The sequence below is a fragment of the Pan troglodytes genome, chromosome 17 (genome assembly GCF_028858775.2).
Source record: "Pan troglodytes isolate AG18354 chromosome 17, NHGRI_mPanTro3-v2.0_pri, whole genome shotgun sequence".
NCBI lineage: Eukaryota > Metazoa > Chordata > Mammalia > Primates > Hominidae > Pan > Pan troglodytes.
Genome location: NC_072415.2, coordinates 84,365,965 through 84,388,743, shown reverse-complemented (window position 1 = coordinate 84,388,743; position 22,779 = coordinate 84,365,965). Strand labels below are relative to the sequence as shown.

The 22,779-nt window shown below is 38.2% G+C and overlaps 1 protein-coding gene across 1 annotated transcript in view; it reads right to left on the bottom strand.

Annotated features, from left to right (window-relative positions):
• The window catches only part of C18H18orf63 (chromosome 18 C18orf63 homolog), a 43,132-nt gene extending 20,937 nt beyond the window's left edge, over positions 1-22,195 (bottom strand). Inside the window, exons 1-7 of the mRNA XM_009434180.5 lie at positions 21,843-22,195; positions 19,953-20,118; positions 17,359-17,437; positions 15,196-15,252; positions 9,892-10,003; positions 8,914-8,955; positions 7,012-7,088 (exon numbers count right to left, since the gene is read on the bottom strand). Of these exons, the coding sequence (XP_009432455.3) occupies positions 7,012-7,088; positions 8,914-8,955; positions 9,892-10,003; positions 15,196-15,252; positions 17,359-17,437; positions 19,953-20,086 (501 nt within the window). The 5' untranslated portion in view covers positions 20,087-20,118; positions 21,843-22,195. The remainder of the gene's footprint in view (positions 1-7,011; positions 7,089-8,913; positions 8,956-9,891; positions 10,004-15,195; positions 15,253-17,358; positions 17,438-19,952; positions 20,119-21,842) is intronic.
• Positions 22,196-22,779: the final 584 nt, after the last annotated feature.

Sequence of the window (22,779 nt, the reverse complement as noted above, 5' to 3'; positions counted from 1 at the left end):
CTGCCTACTACTTTTCAAGGAAGTCCAACTAAACTGGACAACTTTTTATTGCCTGGACTCCTACCAATAAGGTCCTAATGCCTGGATCTAGACCCATCTTCTCCATGTCCAGTGACTGATCCTTCTCTGAGTTCCTATGTCATTCATCAAGACTAATGGAAATGGAGGAGCAGGGAAGAGCAGAAAACATGAATGCAGGAAGAGGAAGATAAGATATGCTAGTTACGTTGTGAGGTAAAAGAGCAAGGACACGCAGAATGAATAAGGACACATATTTTCCTGTGCACAAGAGATAAATCTTGCACTGTGATGTACTGTGCTTAAGAGATCAGTTGCCTGAAATGTGTGATAAAAACATGGTTAGAGGAGGCATGGTTATGAATGTCAGAAAAGACTGGTTGCAGAGGGAGGACTAAACTGAGAGAAAACAGAACTTAAAATTGAATTCACAGAAGGTAGATATCAGGTTCAAATGTTTAAAGTTTATGGGTTCCCACATACACCTACTTATACAGCTTGAGTATACATCCTCTGGGTACTTTCTACAGTATTCAGAGACTCAAGTCGATTGCTGCAGGGACCTCAATAAGTACCAGTACTTATTGTTTACATTGGTCTTTCTCAACACAGATTAAAGACTGGCAAAGCACCCAGCTGTTCACCATATACTCCAAGAGACTGCGAATGCTAACCCTTTGTATTTCTTTATTTAGCAAATATTTATAAAGTGCCCTTATATGATGACCAAAACCATACTGAAAAGCAGGTATTCAATAAATATTATTTTCTCCTTATAACGCCAATCTGAAGAATTTAGACTTAATTTTCTCTAGGCAATGTTGAAATACTAAAGATATTTAGGCTGGGGACCTTTGTTTTAGAAAGTGAACTCTGTTGACATTGTAAGGAAAAATTAGATAATACACTTGAAGGAGAAAGGCTGGAAACAAGGCCCATATGGAGACTGGTTTAATAGTTCAAGTAAAAAAAGGGAGTCTGAATTAGAGCAACATAAATGGAGGCAGAGAGAAGTCCATTTCAGAGACCACAGTAGGCTATTAAAGACTAACTGGAAAGAGAAAGTGAGAAAGAGGGAAAGCCAAGGATGATTCTGAAGTCTTTAGGTAGGTAAATTATTGACTGCTGATGCCACTAATGAAAAGAATAATTACACAGGAGGAACAGATTTGGGGTTGAGGAAGGTGACAAATAAATACATTCAGTTTTAGACATAATTGGGTCTGACTGCCATTAGTACATTCATTTGAAAGTATCCAAGAGATGACAGAAAAATTACAACTATACAAGAATATTTGGGAGGTACTGGTGTATAGGCTGAAGCCACTGAAATGGGTAAGCCTGCTAAGGAAAAGAGGGCTGAAAATGGAACCCTAAGAAACAGCAACATTTAAAATCATAAATGAATGAAGATAAATGAATTCCTGGAGATTCTAGAAAAATCAGTTTCAGATAAATCAAGAGAGGAGATTATTTCAAGAAGAAAAATGTGAAAAATATTATAAGTGTTTCAAAGATTTCACATATGATTCCCTCAGACATTTTCTTTTTCTCTTAATTCCTCAAGTAACATAGTTCCTATAACACAAATTTTGATACTCCATTACCAAACATTGTTTTTTAATATATTTTTATTTAACATATATTAGGTTTCTATTTCTGTAAGGCTCTATGGGACATACAAATTTGAACCAAAAAACCTAAGGCTAGGTGAAGGAAGCATGGTACAGCAGAAAGGACAGAGTTGAAGGACAAACTCAGATCCTGAATCTCTTACTACCTTTATGATCCAGAGCAACTTACTTAACTGCTTTGTGTCTTCATTTACTTATTTATAAAATAATAACAATAGCTATCATTTTTTAACCTCTACTGCCAGGTACTATGCTAGGCCCTTAATGTACTTTACACCATAACCTCCTTACAACCCTAGAAGGGATATCATTATCTCCAATTTATAAGAAAAATGGAGATTCTGCAAGATTTACTAACATGCCAAAGAGGCACTGCCAATAAGTGCAGATCTGAGAATTTTAATGTGATTCTAGGCCTACACTGAATTTTCTGGGTATGTGAATATTAACCAGTACTCGGTAAATGTTCCCTTCTTCTGGTAAGTTTTATGTGTGCATGCTCCTCTTTCTTCTGACCTAGATAAAACATTCTGGGAGGAAAAGGTGTTTTCCTTCAGCACTTGGCATATATACATAGTAGTACCCAGTAAATATCCATCTATGAAATAAATAGAAATTTGTTTCGAGGCACTCATTTCCCAAATTTTCCATATAATTAAATTTCAAGGCAAACAGTTTAATATTACATAATGCTTTTCTGAAATATATCCCTCATGTAACTGTGGATTCAATTATAATCTCAATGCACCAAACAGTAAAATGGCAACTTGTGCATATAAATTCCTTTAGAAACATTTAATTACTTCCAGGAAAGCATTATTTTAAAGTTTAGCACAGTCCAAAATTTGAGAAATGAGTAAATTACTGTTTCAATTACCTCTTAAATTTTTTGATCTCTATTTAAATTGTAAAGATAAGGGCTGAAATCCCATTTTTCATAATGAATTATAATAAACTGCTTCAAAATTTGTCTAAATAGGGTCAAAGGTCAGGATTTAGAAAACTACTCCAATCTCTAGCCCAGAGGAATTAAAAAAGAATTTAGAAACAAAAGTCACCTAGTTCAAAAAATAAATTAGTCTTTCACTCCAGTCAATGCTCCATTCATTCCATAAATCTTTACTAAAGTGAGTGACAGGCACTAGAGTAGGCTCCTATGATAGAAAGATTAATAAGACACAGACCCTTCCCTCTAGGACTTCTCAGTTGAATGAGACATTTGCATAGATAATATGTGATAAACAAGGCAGAGAGCACCAAGAGAGATGAGACTTAGGAGCTGGGAAATTCTTCAAAGGGGTGATGTCTGAGATAAGCCTTGAAAGATGAGCAGAAGAAAGGGAATTACAGATTTAGACAACTGTGAGATCAAAGACATGGAAGGATGAAAGACCATACTATCTTTGAGAAACAATTCATAGTCTGGCTACTTGGAGAGCAGTAATGGGAGATGAGGCTATAAGTAAGGTTGGTTTGGATCAGTTTGCTGAAGACCTTGTATATCATAGTAAACAGCTGAGATTTCATCTTATAGTCAATGGGGGCCATGGTAGATTTTTGAAAGGGGGAATGAAAGCAAACAAAATAAACTGGAGGGAAGAGAAACCAGAAACATCCTCCTTCTCACCTCTTCATCCTTATTTCTCCCCTCCCCACAACCTGACCTAATAACTATGAAAGAAAAAAACCAGAATCTCAGAACCCCAAACTCACTATGCCAAAGGGAACATTAAGCTTGGTAACTGAATCACACAAAAACAAAAAACAAACAAAAAACCCCTGCCTTCCTTTCATTCCCAGACAGCTTAGTTTCAGATTATTGCTGTAAATGTAGATTTACTGAGTGAGAGAAATGCATAATTGACTTTTCTGCTACCCCTTTTCATGTGTATAATGTAGGTTCACTCAGCTGTAATCAAAGCCTCACAAGAATGTAACCATTTGCCTCATTGCCTACCCTCCTCCTCTTTTCTCCCCTTCCTCTTTCCCCTTCTGCTTGTTCTTTCCCCTTTAAATACTGAAGTCCTCAAAACCCTGTTTGGAAAAAGCATGGGGCAAAGATCCTATTGTAACTTGTATTTCTTTTCCCTGGGCATGTCATCAACCTTGGCAAAATAAACCTGAGTCAGCTGAGATCTGCCTCAGTCACTTTTTGGTTAACATAACCAATGCCAGATTTTAATAAAAGGAAAATTAAATGCAATTATCTTTTAGGCTCCATGGGGAATAAAAATGAATAACACAGGACCTAGAATCTCAAAAATATTACAATTTAGTGGGAGCATAGGTATATATGAAACTAATTTTTGTAGCAGTCAGAATGTGTAAGACACCATATCAAAAACATAAGTAAAAGTGAGATTCAGAGAAGCTGATGAACAATCATAATTTAGAGAATTGATTTAATTTAACAAGTACATGTTGAGTGTATAATGTTGAATAGAGGAAAGGAATGTTATTGCCCCATTTTTGGTGTTTCCTTCCATGCCCAGAAAGCTCTACTAACACATATTCCTGGAATCATTCTGCTCTGTCATTCATTCCTCCCTAGGGCATATGGATGGTGATATGGTTTGGCTGCACTGCCACCCAAATCTCATCTTGAACTGTAGTTTCCATAATCCCCACATGTTGTGGGAGGGACCCAGTGGGAGGTAATTTACTCATGGGGGCAGTTACCCTCATGCAGTTCTTGTGATAGTGAGTTCTCAAGAGATCTGATGGTTTTATAAAGGGCCTTTCCCCCTTTGCTCTGCACTTTTTTCTCCTGCCACCTTGTGAAGAAGGACATGCTTGCTTCCCCTTCCACCATGACTGTAAGTTTCCTAAGGCCTTCCCAGTCATGAGGAACTGTGAGTCAATTAAACCTCTTTCCTTTATAAATTATCTAGTCTTAGGTATTTCTTCAGAGCAGCATGAGAATGGACTAATACAGACGGTAAAATTGGGATGAATAACCAGGCATGCTGGCTCACCTCCTCCCCTTCCTCTTGGGAGTTGGCCTGCTGGCAGAGAGTGGTGTTCTGCATTCTCTTTGTCATATCAGAACGAGTGCCTGGTCTCCCAAGGGAGGCCTAAGGTTTTTCCACTACTGCAATAAGTGAGTGGGTAAGTCTGCCTAATTCTAAGGTTCAGATAAACCATGTCCTCCAAGAGCTGTTTTTCCTTTCCAGTAATGAACAGCATGACTATATATCCCAGTTCGTGCATGTTGGGCCAGTATCTCCTCAGGTTAGTGCCACTTTCACTCTCAGAAGCATCCTATTTTGAGGATAAATTATAATCTCACCCAAGTAATACAGGTGACATTCTGATCTCTATTTATGTCTTACTCCTCTGTCAATCTCTAAATTGGTTCAAACTGAGGTGTAGAATACAGAAGTATCATCTGTAGAAAATTCAAAGTTGAATAAGCCACAATATTAGTCTTCATGATGCTTCTTATAAGAAAATCAGAGGTATAAAAATAGAAATAAGCATGTGAGTATAAACTACAATTTGACTATCTGTCCCCTCCAAAACTCATTTTGGAATTTAATCCCCAACGTGGCAGTATTGAGAGATGGAGCCTTTTTTTTTTTCCCCCCCTCTAAGATGGAGTCTTGCTCTTCTGTAGCCCAGACTGGAGTGCAGTGGCATGATCTTGGCTCACTGCTACCTCTGCCTCCTGGGTCCCAGTTCCAACAACTCTCCTGCCCCAGCCTCCTGAGTAGCTGGGATTACAGGAATGCACCACCATGCCCAGCTAATTTTTGTATTTTTAGTAGAGACAGGGTTACACCATTTTGGCCAGCTGATCTTATACTCCTAACCTCATGATCCACCCACTTCGGCCTCCCAAAGTGCTGGGATTACAGGTGTGAGCCACCGTGCTGAGCCAATGTGGAGCCTTTAACAGGTGATTGAGTGATGAGGGCTTTGCCCTCATGAATGGATTAATCCATTCATGGATTAGTGGATTAGAAGGTTAATGAATTAATGGTTTATCATGGGAGTAGGACTCATGGCTTTATAAAAGGAAGAGAGACCTCAGCTTCCACACCCTGCCCTCTTGCTATGTGATGCCTTGTGCCACCTCAGGACTCAGCAGAGAGACCCCGAAAGCAAGAAGGTCCTCACCGGACATGGCCTCTATAACTTTAATAAATAAATTCATTTTCTTTACAAATTACCCAATTTCAGGTATTCTAAGTGACAGAAAACAAAGACAGTTTGGTACAGGAGAGTATGAGGGTTTAAATGAGGGTGGGAGATCACACAGGGTTTGGAACCTTGGGAAGGTTCCTCATCAGTCCAAGATATACATGTCATGTTACCCATTCCAGTTATTTATATGCAGGTCATCTTCCCTACTGGCTTAAGTGATTCTCCAGGGCAGAAAAGTAGATCCTATTCATCTTGGACTTATCCATTGTCCTTTGTTACTTATCCACATAAGAGGTAATCAAAGAATTAAATGGAAATAAATGAATAGAGGAGTAGCATTTGAGTTGGCCCTTAAATGATGAGCAGGTCACATATAGCCAATCAGAGGGGCATTCTAAGCAAAGGAAGCATCATTTGTCCTATGCCTGGGGTTTCTCAACCTCCACACTATTGACACTTTGGGCTGGATAATTCTGTGGGTGGGGATAAGATGACTGTCCTGTGCAGGGGAAGATATTCATTAGCATCCCTTCTCTGGCCTCTACCCACTAGATGTCAGTAGCAACACCATCCTTCCTCCACTGTGATAACCAAAATTGTCTCTAGACATTGCCAAATTTCTCATAAGGAGCCAATCATTCATTTCCCTGCCCTCAACCGCTTCCATTGAGAACTACTGGCCTAGAGGAAAGACAATAACATTGAGTGACACTAGTGTGTAAGGTTCTATGCTACGTGCTATGGGAATCCACAAAATAAAAGACATATCCTTCTACTAAGAAGACAGAAAGTGTTATGTGTAAAAAATAGATGCAAAAAAATGCTACCAGAATATCAATGGCAGGGGAATTAATATTAAATTTAGTAAGAGCTGAAATCATGCTTTTTATATTTGGAGGTGAAAGAAGAGGCAAGAAGTGGGTGCTAAGACAGGATAGGTTGTGGAGAGTCTTGGATACAATCTTAACAAAGTTTTTGAACAAAGGAATAATGTGAAGACCTGTGTTAAATGGACAGAACAATATTTTCTTTGGGGAAGCAGATTTAGAATGATATAAATACATCAAGCATTTAATAATACAGATTTTGATAATAAAAACCTTTCTAGCACGCTTCATGTTAAAAATTAAAACCTAATCACGTTAGTAACAATAATAAATATAAAAAGTATATAGTAAATATAATAAAGTATAGAAATCACAATATGTGGTACCTCAGGTGCTGGCAGTCTGATTGTGCAAGCTTCTATACTTAGACAAACTTGAGTTTCTGTTACATTGATGTTTAATACTGAAAATAAAATATTTAACTGTGAACTATCTGGAATTATTACTCTACTATTAAATTAAGTATTTTAGTAACAAAGGAAATGAACTTATTCAAGTCAAAAACAAGAACAGATTTTTTTCCGCACATGGTAAAATTCAAATAATAACCACTTAATATTTGACAGTTTACAGATGAGACATCTAAAAGAGGACAAAGGTACGAAACAGCATGAATATGTGTGGGGGGTGCAGGTCATAGGCAAGGTTACAATAAAAAAAATGAGACACCCCACAGTTAAGAGAAAAATCCAACAAATACCTTACACAAATCTGACATATATTATATATATAAATATGGAGATTGTCCTCTTCTGTAATCTAAAGAGGTATCACACCATGTTTCTGACTTGAGTAGTCTTTTACTAACAAATATCCTCAAATATACTGGCAGATATATTCCAAATCTCCTAGAGCCTTGAAGTCTTTACCTTTCTTTTTCATAAAGAAAACTACTTCTGAAATGTCAGGATAGTGGTGACTTTGGGAAGGGTTAGTACATGAAAAAAGCATGAGGGGGATTCTGGGGTGCTCTTAATGTTGTTTCTTGATCTGAGAAATGGTTACAAGAATGTTTAGTTTGTTAAAATTCAATGAGCTAGACACTTAAAATTTGTGTATTACATTTCAATAAAAGTAAACGAAAACAAATCCTAACACAGGAGTGAGGAATTTTCCTCTCCTAAACTGTTATTTTTAATCCCTACAGCTGTAGTCTCATGACAGTGTTTGGAGATGAAACTAGATGTAGGTAATGAACCCATTCACCCAGAGGCAGGGCACACTGACTGACACTACACAAATTAAACATACAACTAGTGCAAGGAGAGCAAACAGGCTTCAGCTGGAAAGTCAACCCAGATCTAATAGCTGTAGATTACAGGTCAGGATTTTAAGGCTATGCCCAAATGATGTGAAAAGCTACCATGATTGATTAATAATGTCTACGGTGGTGACTCAGGATTCTCATCTATCTGCTATCTCTGGACTACTGTTTAGGAAAGTGTCTATCTGAAACACAACTGTGCAAATCAATGAAAGAACTGGATTAGGCCATGTAGTAAACTGTATACTTTAGATCATCTGTGTCTCTTTTTCCAATTTTTTAAGGAGAAAATGAATCCTATTCTTATAAGAAATAAAGTTTTGACTTATATCAGTACTAAAGAATTTTTGATGATATGATTCTGGAAACTATACATTATAAATGCCTACAGAATTAAACTCCTTCACAGCCATGATTTTCTTTAAGTAGAGAGAATAAAAAGATAGCTTTTTCCAATTAAGATGAATTTTTCTCATACAGTCTGGAATGTATATTTTGAATAAGAAGTGATTTCCCAGGTGAAATTCTGATTACAATAATATCTGATTAAGGTCTTATACAACCTAATTAATCAATAATTATACAACCCAATGATCTATGTTACTGGTTTTTTTTTTTTTTTTTTTTGAAATAGGGTCTTGCTCTGTCACCCAGGCTGGAATGCAGTGGCACAATCATGGCTCACTGCAGCCTCAACCTCCTGTGCTCAACTGGCTCTCCACTTCAGCCTCCCAAGTAGATGGGGCTACAGGTGTGGTGCCTGGATAATAATTTTGTAGAGATGGGGTCTTACCATGTTGCCCAGGCTGGTCTTGAACTTGTGGGCTCAAACAATCTACCTACCTTGGCCTCCCAAAGTGTTGGGATTACAGGCGTGAGCCACTGTGCCCAGCATATGATACTGTTTTCTTTAGCAACTATGAATTATATTGTTTTATCTATTGACTTATGCATTTTTACTTACCAACAGCACTTTGTTTTCCCATCTGAGAAAGAAAATCTCTTCCTTAAAAAATTCATAGAATATGCCATATTATTACAACTCATAAATAATCATGCTTGATATTTATAACTATGCTTGATGTGAGATTATCAAAGCTAAAGAAAATACTTAAAAATGCAGTTGTTATATAAAGTAATACCTGATGACAGCTGAAAAAATATAATCATTCAAAAGGTATCTCTTCAATTAAAAGGATGGAAATACCCAATTCTTCCCCCAAATGTCTATTTCCTGCTATAAAACATTTAGAAAACAGTCAGACTTCAAGAAAAATTCAGGATAGCTTCTCAGTTTTAACAGTATTGTGCTCATTTTATCATACTGCTTTGTAACTTACATTTATTCCTAAGTATCAAGTATTACATACTGATTTTTTTAAAGAAACATCAGGCCTCTGTATATAATCCCAAAGTAAAGAAATGATATTTATGTTGTTGTGGGCTTGCTTGAGATTGCTTAGTTGGGTCAGTTTTAATAATTATTTTCTAAAAATTGCATATCTTAAAATTAAGAACAGATGCACATTGATATGGTTTGGCTGTGTCCCCATCTGAATCTTGAATTGTAGCTCCCATAATTCCCACATGTTGTGGGAAGGACCCGGTGGAAGATGATTGAATCATGGGGGTGGGGCTTCCATGTGCTGTTTTCATGATGGTGAATAAGTCTCATGAGATCTAATGGTTTTATAAAGGGGAGTTCCCATGAGCACGCTCTCTTGCCTGCTGCCAAGTAAGATGTCCCTTTGCTTTTCCTTCATCTTCCGCCATGATTGTGAGGCCTCTCCAGCCATGTGGAACTGTGAATCCACTAAACCTTTCCTTTATAAATTATCCAGTCTCCAGTATGTCTTTATTAGCAGCATGAGAATAGACTAATACACACATAACAGACGTAATCTAGTTCAGAAAGCCCCAGTGACTAAAAAGATAAAGTTACCTTGTATGAAGAGATGACCAGTTCTATTCCAGGCTGGAGCAAGTCTAGCCATGAATGAATATGACAGGCAGTTCTGAAGGATTACAGGAATTACTCTTTGTGGAGCCTCCATCTAAAAATATTAAATGGCAAAATATGGGCCAATTTAGAACAATTGCTGTGTATGTATATACTAATAGGAAATGACTGCCCATTTAGATCACCACCCAACAAACTCGGGTGTTCTAGGTAAAACTTATAGCCATTGCTAGAGCTAATCCCATCTGGTTCTAAAGTTAAAGAAGTGTTAAAATATATTCACTTCAAAACCACTACTATTGTCATGCTATCATGGCCAAATACTACCTGCTTACCCTGGCCAGTAAGTCTAAATCTTGGGAGTTCTGTGCTAAAACCCTTGATCTTCACTTTGTATTCTGCTCCACAAAGAGAAATCCAAACAAGGACAAACTTGTAATAGTTCTCATTATTGTTCACTCTGTTCCTGGACCAAACTGAACGTTGGGCTGCTATTTCTTGCGGCCCAATAACGAGATGCAAATGAACTGGGAAGGAAGAGAGTTTTTATTTTCTGCAACTGGTTACAAGGAGAAGGCCTGGAAATTATTGCCAGACCAACTCAAAATTACAAAGTTTTCCAGAGCTTATACACCTTCTAAGCTATATGTCTATGTGTAAGTGTGCATTTATCTAAAGACATAAGTGATTAACTTCTTTTAATCTATAACTAAGGTCTGAGTCCTGAAGACCTTCTTTTGGAGCCTCATTAAGTTTACTTAATCTAAATGGGTCTAGGTGCTGAGGTGACTACCCTTATCTTGTCTCCTGCTAAATCATAAAGGTTTGGGGAGTTCCTTTAGACCCCAATAAACTTGTTTGTGGAGGCCTGGGAAGTTTCTTCAGACTCACAATAAAACTTGTTTAATCCTAAAAGGGTCCGGTTAAGAATTCCTTCGTTATCTTGTCATGCTTCAAGGCCCAGGAAAAGCCTAGGCAAAACTCTTGGTGGGCTCTTTGTTACATTCCAGCCTTTGTATAAGGGCATGGGCTCAATTAGCTTTTAATGTTTAACCTTGCTACTCAGTCAGTGCTGGGACAGTTGTAATGGAGGCCTGAGTTAGTGAGACCTTGCCTGCCACAACTGTAGAAAACAATACATACTTACATGGGCACACGCAACCAAGAGAATATCTCTATTTGTACAATACAAAATTAATTTTAAAAATTAAGATTTTCACGTACAACTAAGACCAATAAGTAATAGGAACCAGATTTATCCTCCCACTTGAAATGCCTAAAACACCAGGCAAGTTATACAAAATAACAGTTCACAACATATTGGACATCACGCAACAAAGAAAAGTGATCCCCAAAAGATGGGAAATGAACAAGATAAGTCCTAGGATTTCCCCAGCTTCTTGATGATAGAGGGTTTCTAGGCTGCGGTACAGAGCAGGGGAACCTAGGAACAGGCCAGTAGTCTCCCTGAATTGAGGAGACAGAGCTGAGAGTCTAGGAAGATAGAGTTTTCAGTGCAAAGTATGGGAGCTGCACAGAAAGCAAACTCTGGAGGTCAACAGAGAGTCTCTTTTGAGTAATCAGCTGAGTATGGATTAGCATAGACATGTGAGGAAGCTACCCAAGGCTGGAGAAAGAGCCAAGGCTGTTTGGTATATAAACATCCTTGAAAATACAGTCCAGAAAAAATTGCTGGCTTTGCCTCTGTGAAAAAGGACATGCAGAAGCATGAGAAAGCCGAGGAAAATTGTCTCCCAATATTATCCATCTCTAATTTTTGTACCATTTTGACTTCTGGTGAATGTTTCCAGGACATAACTGAATAATCTATTGGCAGAGGATGGAACCAAATTTCTTCAGTTTGTCTCAAACAGAATTTAATTAAGGACTATCATTAGGACTCCATAATGCTGATCTCAAACATGGCCCCAGGGGCCCAGACCCAGACAGCTGAACAAATCCCATAAACCACCAGGGTCTTCCTCAGAGGGCCAGGTGGATTTCTCTCTTAATTTCTGTATTGACTTTCTCTATGGCCCAAGGAATTAATCCAGATACAGCAAAATCTATCAGCACAGACTCAGCCTTGGCATGCAAAGAGGAAGTATGGGGCAATTCTGTCATTCATAACCATCCTGCTTGGTGACCTGGATGCCTTGCAGTGCAAAGATGGTGTGAGTTATCACTTCAGCTAAAGTCAAGGACAAATTCTCTACCACCTTTTCTATGTGAGTGACTCCCATTGCAGGGAAAACTGCTTTCAGGATGGGCATGAACAATGGATTGTTATCTCTCTAAGAAGCTCCTCCAAAATAACCAAGGGCAGCCTCATTTTGGAAAGTTTGCAGCAATTGTCTAAGGGCTATGAACAGAACTTCAAGGAGAAACAGAGAAATTCATAATTACAGGTAAAGACTTCAATACTGCTCTCTTAATAACTGATACAAGTGAACAGAACATAAGTGAGAATATAGCAGACTTAAAAACACTATCAACCAATGTGACCCAATAAACATTTACAGAATACTTGATGACACATTCATAGAATACTCATTCTTCTCAAATGGACAAGGAACATTTACTAAGATAGACTATATTCTGGAGCATAAAATAATCTCAATTAATTTAAAAAGATTCAAGTTATAAAGAACGTATTCTCTAACAACAATTACATTGGAAATCAACAGCAAAAAGATCCCTGGAAAATCCTCAAATATTTGGAAACTATGTAACACACTTCAAAATAACCCATAGATTAAAAAAGAAATCAAACAGGAATTAGAACGTGTTTTTTAACTGAAGAAAATCAAAACAAAACGTGATTAGGAAGAAATGTATAGCACGAACGTGTTTAGGAAGAAATGTCTCTATATTACAAAACAAAGAAATTCTCAAATCAATGACCTCAGCTTCCACAATAAGAAACTAGAAAAATAAGACCTATAAGATTACCAAGGGCAGAGACTTTATCTGGTTCACAGCTTTATCCCCAGAATCAAGTAGAGTGCCTGACATATTACAGATGTTCAATAAATATCTGCTGATTATGATTATGTGAAAAGTATTCATATAAAGAAAAACTGAGCATAACCATAAAGGCTCAATGAGGGTAGAAAAACAAGTGATACTGGAAGAAAGCTTGTGAATAATAAAGAATTCAGGGTTGGAAAGTCTAGTGAAGGTAACAAAAATTTAGTTTATAGGAATAGAAACTGAGATACATGGAAAAAGGATAAGAGTGTAAACAGAAAAATCTTAAACATTTTGGAAATATGACACCTTGTACTGAGGAAGTCACAGGTGTGAATTAACAAGGTGGAAGAAAAATATAGGACAAAGCATTTTTATTATTGTATAAGGACTATGGGTGATATTTTCTTAATTTTTCATTTTTTCTTGTAAAGTACACATAAAAATGATGATGCTTAGTATAAATGTTGCTTTATTAAATCAATACAGTAAGTCCTCATTTAATGTCATTGATAAGTTCTTACAAACCATGACTTTAAGCAAAACGACATATAACAAAACCAATTTTGTTATATTGGTTTTGGCTATTGCTAAAACTATACACTGATATAAATAAAAGTTCCTATGGCATAGTTCTGGTCACCAAAAATCACCAAGCTTTTAAATAAAGACCAAAAACACTTGTAATATTAACATTGAAATAAATGTAAGCTATACATACATTTAAGACAGATTAATAAAAACAAGTAAGAATTATTTACCCAATTTTTGGTGAATCAATGAATGACAGTGGTAGTAGTGGCAGTGGGTAAAATCAAGGAATAAATGTCTGCAAAGCGAAAATTGTAAGGAGCACCTCCTACTACCACACGGTTCAAAATAATCACAAATATGACAGGCTCCCTGAGTGCTTTTGTACCGCATCATTTACTGTAGCGCATCTGTATGATTATTGTATACTTTACAAACATTTATTTTATAATTTGTATTCATGCAGCAATTTATTCATTTATTTTCCAATTAGCTTGTTCTAGTTCAGGGTGGTGGGTGGCCAGAGCCTATCCTGGCAGCTCCAGGTGCAAGGTGGGCACCAGCCCTGGACAGGACTCCATTCCATTGCAGGGCAAACACACACATACCCACACTTACTCAGCCTGGGACACTTTATACATGCCAATTCACTTAATGTGTGCATATTTGGGATGTGGGAGGAACCTGGAGTATCAAAAGAAAACCCACCCAGACAAGGGGAGAAGGTGCAAACCACACAGACAGTGGCCTTGGCTGGGAACTGAATTATTTTCCTTTCTCATTAATGTTATATTGAAACAACGTTGAACAAAATTAATTTACTCAAGGATCTGCTATACTAAAACGTTACCTATTCTTAGGCCTTAATAAATAATAGAATATGGTAGAGATTGCTTAAAGACCCAAGTTCTAGTTCTAGGTGAATGATATACTATAAATCCGGTTCTCATAGCTAGCTTGTAAATGGCCTTTCAAGATAACCAGAATCCTTAGATGACCAAAGACTTGTCTCAGCAAAAAGATGTAAACATATTCTTTCCTCATTGCTCCTGAATAATACTGTTTTCCCACAGATTGTAACTGATGGCTGGAACCAGCTTTCAGGTCATTCAAAGATTTCTCAGGGAACTGGAAAGTGTTACTGACATTTTACTTCCCTAGGACCTAAAGGCAACATCTCATTTTAAAGATGACTAGAAACCTCATTATTCCAAACTCTACTAGACTTAGGAACAGAGGCCAGCAATAACAGCTGTTGCTTCTGGGATAACCAATGACACAGTGTCTCAGAGTTACATGCAGAGGCATGAAAGGAGCTCTAGTCAAGGCTTCATGACTTACTGAGACACAGAGAGGTCTCAGTAAATGAATACTAACCACTGTATTCATCTTTCTCTTTGTGAAGATCCAGAAGCTCATCACCATGTAGAATACAATCTATAATGTTTTATTTCTCTACATATTAGCTATATAATGTGGACAATAATCCCATCTCTGGGTTTATCTGTGAAAATGACGAGATTCACTTATCTGAAGATGTATATGGCAAATAAGATTATGCCACATAAAATGCCTGAAATAAAGCATCCAACAAAAAAGCCTCTTCTCCTCTTTCTGCACTAATTGTGCACATAATAATTGTTAGAAAAAATGTGTTGGGTTCTTTCATATGCATAACAATGGTCTATGAGAAAGATACTCCAGTTTTTGTTTGTTGACAAAAGGAGTGGAACATATAATCACTATAAACAACATATGGTATTAATATCATTTTTTAACACTTACCTTAGCTCCATATTTTTCAACATAGGCATTAAGTTTTCTTGCTTTATAAAATGGTATCTGTAACAAAAATCCACATTTATAAAAAGGACTTAACATAAATATATAATTAAATAATGCAATAAAGAAAGATTTTAAGCATTATTCTACAGAGGGCAAAGAAACAGGCCATCATCCAATTAGGGTTTGTGCCTTGGAGAAGAAGTGATGATCATTCTCTCCCTGAATTGGAATCTGTGGGCACATTTTCAAAGTGAGGAAAGCCTTTCTAGGAGTGACATGACCCCAGTATCCATATAAAGGAAAATGTCAATAAATTTTGTATAATAAATATTTAACACCTTTCTTAATATAGAATTCTTAGGCATGAATAAGGAAAATGGACATAAATGGAAGATCATGTTCAAAGGCCTAAGTGCTCCAACTCATTAATAAAAGGAATACAAATTAAAGGAAAATATTATTTGTAACCTAACAGACTGACAACTATTTAAAGGCGTGAATATCTACAGTGTTCGTGAGGGTATGGAAAAACAGGTTTCCTCCCAGACTATTTGTTAACATGCAATCTGGCAAAAAGCTTTTCAGACAGCAATTTAGCAGTATCTATATTATAGTTTAAAGTGTATTACAAGCTACCTCTAAAAATGTAACTGACAAATTATCAGACAAATAAAAGTGATACAATTTCAATGATGCTTTCTGAAACACTGTAAGAGCACAGACTCAGATGTGCACTGGAAAGTATTAAGTAAATTACTATACATCCATACAATGAAATATTTCACAGCCTTAAAAGTGAGGAAGATATGTGTACTGACATGGAAAGATATCCAGGAAAGGTTGTTAAAGGGGAAATGAATGGCAAGTTTCAAAACAGTATGTATGTAATCCCATTTTCTACTTTTAAACATCAACTTCTTTTTTTTACAGAATACCTTTGTAAGAAAGCAATACATTTTTTAAAAACAGATAGCTACTTTCCTCTTATCGCCCTTGCTTAAATTCACATTCTTGAATTTACTAGTACTCTAAAATAATGCCCTTGTTCCATAAAGATGTTTAGGTAGAAAAAGATACGAATAAGATATTAATTTACCTGTTCACCAACAGCTTGCCTTTTAAAAAAACTACAGTAAGAATAAGAAAATATGGCTGGGCACGGTGGCTCAAGCCTGTAATCTAGGCACTTGGAGAGGTCGAGGTGGGAGGATTGCTTGAGCTCAGGAGTTTGAGACCAGCCTGGGAAACACAGGAAAACCCTCTCTCTACACAAAATACAAAACATTAGCTGTGCATGTTGGCATGCACCCGTAGTCCTAGCTACTCGAGAGGCTGATGGAGGAGGATTGCTTGAGCCTGGGAGATGGAAGTAGCAGTGAGTCGAGATGGAGCCACTGCACTCCAGCCTGGTCAAGAGAGCCATACCCTGTCTCAAAAAAAGGAAGGAAGGGAGAGAGAGAGGGAAGGAGGGAGGGAAAATACGAGATGGACATATAACCAAGACCTAGGAGAAAAATAAAAGAACTAAACCTTTAGATGATTTATCAGCATTGTCAATAAATGCTGATTTCACTGGATTCTGGGAATTAAAATATCAGAAAAACAGAATTTCCAGGAAGATTTTTGATAAAAATCTCAGGATAATATGATTTTTAGAAAGATTTTTGGCACTTTGCTATAATTCAGGGTTACATACAGAATTGGGAAATATGTTTCTAATACTAATTTTAAAATTTTAAGTGTAAAAATAATTTTAAATAAAATGTTCCATTAGAAGAAATGTTGATCCAAGTTCTTTAAAAACAACTGGAGATTTGTTGAAATGAGAAATTTTTCCTTTTAGTCTAAAGAATAAAATATGATAAAATGTATCAAGCCCATGCTATCTTAAAAATTATACTGTAGCATGTTTTATTCATTAACAGTCTTTATCTTAGCATTTATAATGAGAAAAATAAATGTTAAATTAGAACCACAAAAATGGATTTTAAGCATCAGGCATTTCAATATTAGTTTGTTAATAATCCAATTAACCTGTAACACATTGTGATTAATCAATTAATCCTCATAAACATCTTAACTTTAGCTATAATACCTAAATTATTATTTATCAATATTGTTCTCAACTAGTAATAACATTTCACAAAATATTAAAATACTAACCGCCATCACCACCCAGATTTGGTTTAATATTCCAGACACAGGTGATGTAAGAATATCTTGATGCAAAAACAGCAATTGCCTGTGGAGATGAAATATATTACAAAGTGGACTGGTATGGTTTGGTTCTGTGTCCCCACCCAAATCTCATGTTGAATTATAATCCCCAGTGTTGGCAGAGGGACCTGGTGGGAAGTGATTGGCTCATGGGGGCGGATTTCCCCCCTGTTGCTCTAGTGATAGTGAGTTCCCATTAGATCTTGTTTAAAAGTGTGTAGCACTTCCTCCCCCCACCTCTCTCTCTTGCTGCCATTAGAAGAAGGTGCTTGCTTCCCCTTCACCCTTCTGACATGATTTTAAGTTTCCTGAGGCCTCCAATCATGCTTCCTGTTAAGCTTGTGGAACTGTGAGTCAATTAAACCTCTTTTCTTCATAAATTATCCAGTCTTAGGTAATTCTTTACAGCAGTGTGAAAACAGACTAATACACTCACTATCCGTTTTTACTCTATTGGAACATTTTAAACCTTTGCTTAGCTAAAACGTTAAGTTTCTCCTAGGCAACAATTGTGTTAGAGACTCTCTCCCCACACTTAGCATAGCACCTTGAACGGTGTAGGTGTAGGTACTCAGGCAATATTTGACTTAAGAGAATTAGGAAGTTTTAGATACTAATGCTAACTTGAGAACTTGTCCCCACATCTGAATTTCCCAACCTCTTTCATCTGTGAACCTAAATTCATCTTTTAGAACTCAATTTTTGTCCCATATACTTGAAGAAATCTACACACAGTGAAGAATCTGTCTCCTTTAACTCCTATTTCTTCCATTTTTCCTTTAAAATAAACAAAAGGTGGTGGGCAGGGGGCACCAGAGGCAAGAGTCTAAGGATTCACCTATCAGTGAAGTTACCAACCACTTAAACATTTAGAACTACTGACTAAATCCTTTTCCTTCAGAAGGGAAATTCTTCCCAAGCCAGAAAGAACTGGGTAGTGGTTTCAACAGTCAAATGAACTTAAAACAAACATCATCAGAATCAAATTACCATTAATAATTTCATTTCAAGATTCAAGGGAAAGATAGGAAAAACACAAAAAGAATACAACTGGAAATTTGAAAACCTTCAACATTACTAATCATCAAAGAAACAAATTAAAATAACCATTAGGATGTGTATGGGGTTACCTTAAAAAGCAACATGGGCCAATCTGTTTCTGGTGGCTTCATATTTGTTGGAACCAAGGTATATCAGGTACTTGCCTTGGCAAGGCCTGCCATCACCTGACACAGCCAAATGCTACTAGAGAGAGCCAAATGCTATTCAAGACTCTCTGTCAATTACCGGGAGGGTGAGTGAAGATAACCCCACTCTGTGGGCATGGCTGCCTTCAATTTGAGGACAAGCAGAAGAAAAACCTGACTTTAGGTTTTCTACCTATTTTAGTATTTCCAAAAGGAGTCACAGATTAAGTCCTTAACAGGTATGATATTATACTTTAGCAGGAAGGGTACAGGCTCCCTGATGCCCTTGGGTGGGAAAATATGCAATGGAGAGAAGAAAAACTTTGTAAATAAGACGAAAATGAAGGACACCCCAAAAGTGGCTTCCTTATTTCTTGCCTCTGGCTATCTTCTAGTTGTTTGTTCTTCTCTAAGCAATTCATTTAAATATGGAATCTTCTCATGTATTCTATGACTCTTCCTTTGAGTGCCTCAAACAATTTAAAGGAGGGTCCTCAGTAATCATGGAATTATACTTTAGGTTTCCTCTAAGCTGTTTTTCTTTCCTTTTTTTTTTTTTTTTTGAGACAGAGTCTCGCTCTGTTGCCCAGGCTAGAGTGCAGTGGCACAGTCTTGGCTCACTGCAACCTCTACCTCCCGGGTTCAAACGATTCTCCTGTCTCAGCCTCCTGAGTAGCTGGGATTACAGGTGCCTGCCACCATGCCCAGCTAATTTGTTTTATTTTTAGTAGAGATGGGGTTTCACCATGTTGGCCAGGCTGGTGTCGAACTCCTGACCTCGTGATCCGCCCACCTTGGCCTCCCAAAGCGCTGGAATTACAGGCGTGAGCCACCACGCCCAGCCCTCTTAAGCTGTTTTTCAACGACTATGTGGGATCAGATATTTTGAGACAGATCCTAGAGAAATACTCCACAGTGTCTCATACTGACTTGAGAATTAAGAAACTATACTAATCTAAGATGTTTATAGGATCTCTAAGTGCCCCACCTACTGGAAATACCTACTGGAAAACAGTAGGTATTCCATAAATATTGATTAATTAGGACCTCTAAGTTTCTGGGAGCCTGAATTTAATTCACGAATGTCTGTGGAGATTTTAAACTTTTAAAAAGCACATAAGAGGTCACAGATATAAAAACTCAACAGTGAGATAATTCTATTGCAAGTATTTTAAATCCCTCCTTAAATATAATCCAATATACCTGGTCAAAACAAAATCTGACTTCCTTTATTTTAAAATTATAAACACAAGTTGAGTGAATGAGTATTTTGCTTTATAGAAAATTCCTCTAAAACAGCTTTTATAGGTCTCAAAGTTTTAAAAGTCTTAGTTATAAGATGTATTTTTTTACCTGCACATCTTCATTTGTATAGTCCTAATCTCAGTATCTGCCACCTTATTACTCAGTATTATTCTGACAGCACAGAGTTTGTTTAAATCTGGAAGTGTGATGAAGAACAGAGACGGCTGCCTAGAATCATTCATACTTTCCTGACTGAGTGTCTCAGCAATCAGGCCTTTAAAAATAAACAGCAAAAAAAGGTAGTAAATTATCTTACCAATAGAGTTCCAATACCAAGTCAGCACACAATATTTGATATTGTTTTAGAATGGGATGATACAAACAAGTTAGTTTGCAAACTTCAGCAGTTAAGTATCACTGCCATTTACGTTTAAGGTCTTCTAATGATTTTCTAGGATTTTTGGTACAAGTTTTACTAAGATATAGTTCACATAACATAAAATTCACCCATTTAATGTGTACAATTCACTGTTTTTTACTGTATTCAGAGTTGTGCAACCATCATTGCAATAATTTTTAGAATATTTTCATCACTCCTTTTTCTGTAACAATAACTATTTTTTAAAAGTCAAAATGTATAGCAAAGTCTTTTGTTGTTTCAGATTTTTCTGTAAAGCACTTCAAGGTTGAGGAATATATTATTTTTCATTGTACACGAAAGAAAATGTTTACTGGTCTCTAAATTGTTACCTAGTTTTTGTTTCCACTAAATTATCCAGCTTTCAAATTCTATTGGAGGCACAGTTTACAGTTGATAATTCATAAGGTATACCTTTGAAGTCTACATTACATTTTACTACAGTAACAAAAACTGGAATATAAAAGTAAAGCAACCCAGTGAAGCTTCAGTACACTAACATGCACAAATACATCAGGGAAAAGTAAGCTGGACTCTAGTACTTTCAACTTTTCAACATCAACGTGTTTTTTCTTTTTAAGAAAGAATAACATACTGGCCCGGGAATGTGCAGTGTGACCAGCCTTCTGATCACAGTACTGCAATGAGTTTGTGGTGTCATCTGAGGAATGCTGGCAATGCCAGTAGGAATGTAATACAGTAGGAATGCAAATTCCAGGTCACCAAAAAATTCCTGGGTGCAAGTCCTCCCGTTTTGCCAATCTTCAAATACTCACGGATTGCAACACTGTATGTAAACAAGAGTGATCTGTTCAGGGATAAGCATGAATTTATTAGAATTATTACTATTGTTTAATTTTGTGAGTTCCTAGTTGGCAAAACTTGCAGATTCAAAAAGAATGTTGTTTTCTTTGGCTAGGCTGTAGAACTATATTGTGAAGCTCAAAACGTGAGCCAAGCCTTACTATGATCTACGGATGCGCTATTAACATCCTGTCCAGGGAGTCGCTCCACTACGTTTCTGTGCCAGGATTTCATCTTTATTCCCAATCCCCAGCAGGGCAAGGAACAAGTGCTAGGAGCAGGCAACAGGCACCTACACAATTCTACACGTGAGAGAGGACTCAGAGAACCCCAAAGGACCAAAACTCTGGGAGCGCCCAGCTCCTGCAGTGCTGTGCGCTAAGCCTCGGGACCGCGGCTACGAGGGACCCTTCCTAAAAATCATCCTGGGGCGCGGGGTTCAGGGCGGCCCCAGACCCGGCTTCCCGCTGCCCCCAGGCGAGCGCCCACCCCTCTTCCGGCCTGGCTTCTGTGAGAACAGTAATGGACGTGAGTGGAAACGAATCTAAGGTCTTTGTTCAGCTAAATCCATTTTAAAAGGTGATTCTATAAATTTCCAATATAATGAAATGCCCGAAAAATTGGGACTCATGGGTCTTTGCTGATGAATACATTTTTTTCCTGGCCCAAACCAACGTCCTCAGGGTGCCGGCGCCGGCACCGGGATCCTGCCCTCATGGCGGCCCTGACCTGCTCCTCCGCAACCGTGGGGAAGAGAATCAGGAAAATGGTCTTACAAACTGGAAAAGCAACGCTTCTAACGCCCACGGCCTCCTGCACTGCAGATGCGTCAGGCTTCTCCTCAGGGGGAGGAAAGGGCGGGTGGGCGGCAGGGCCTCCAGCGGTCTCCCTCGCTTCCGCTCTGCCTCCTTCAAGCAGCTGCCCCCCAAGGCCAGGCCTCTTGGTCTCTGTGGGGCGTCGATTGAGAGCCCGCGCGCCTCAGCTCCCTCCTCGCTGCCCTTAGGAGACGCTCCCGGCTCGCCCCTCGTGCCCTGCCTTCCTCGGAGTGTCCCCTCGTGCCCTCCTCACGGCCCTCAGGAGCCAATCCCAGTATTTCCCGCGCTCTCCCAGCGTTCCCTGCGCTCTCCCAGCATGCCCTGCAAGCCTTGCGCTCCAGGCACGCAATGTAGGTCAACTTTTCCCGCCAAGGCAGGAACCGACCAAAGCTGGTCATAGATGACCCAGTGAATCCCTGTGAGATTCTCTCAGCCTGAGCTGGTGTGGGTGGGGCCGGGACACAAGGTTCTGGCCGCCCTCGAAGGCGGGAAAGCTGGATCAGCGCAACACGTCCAACGGGGAGCTCCAGCGCTGAAGCCCCGGCTAACTGCGTGCTGCACAGGGGCTACCCAGCCTCTTGCCTCGGCACGTTTCTCCTCAGATTCTCATGCCCGAATTTACAGCTTCTGCAGTTCCTTTAGTCGTGGGAATCTCCATGACTGGAACATCTTCATGCCTGGTGTGGAGGGGAAGCGTGGTGCACGCTCGTGGGAGTAAATCCACGAAGCGCCTACTGTGTGCAGATGCGTTTCTAGGGTCTGCTGCTAGAGCACTAAGCAAACAGCATTCCCGCTCCTTGTGGGACGCACATTTTACTTGGTAGTTGGGGGAAAACAAATAAGCAAGATTTGTGCAAAATCTTAGTGTGGCAGATGGTGATAGGTGCATTGGAGAAAA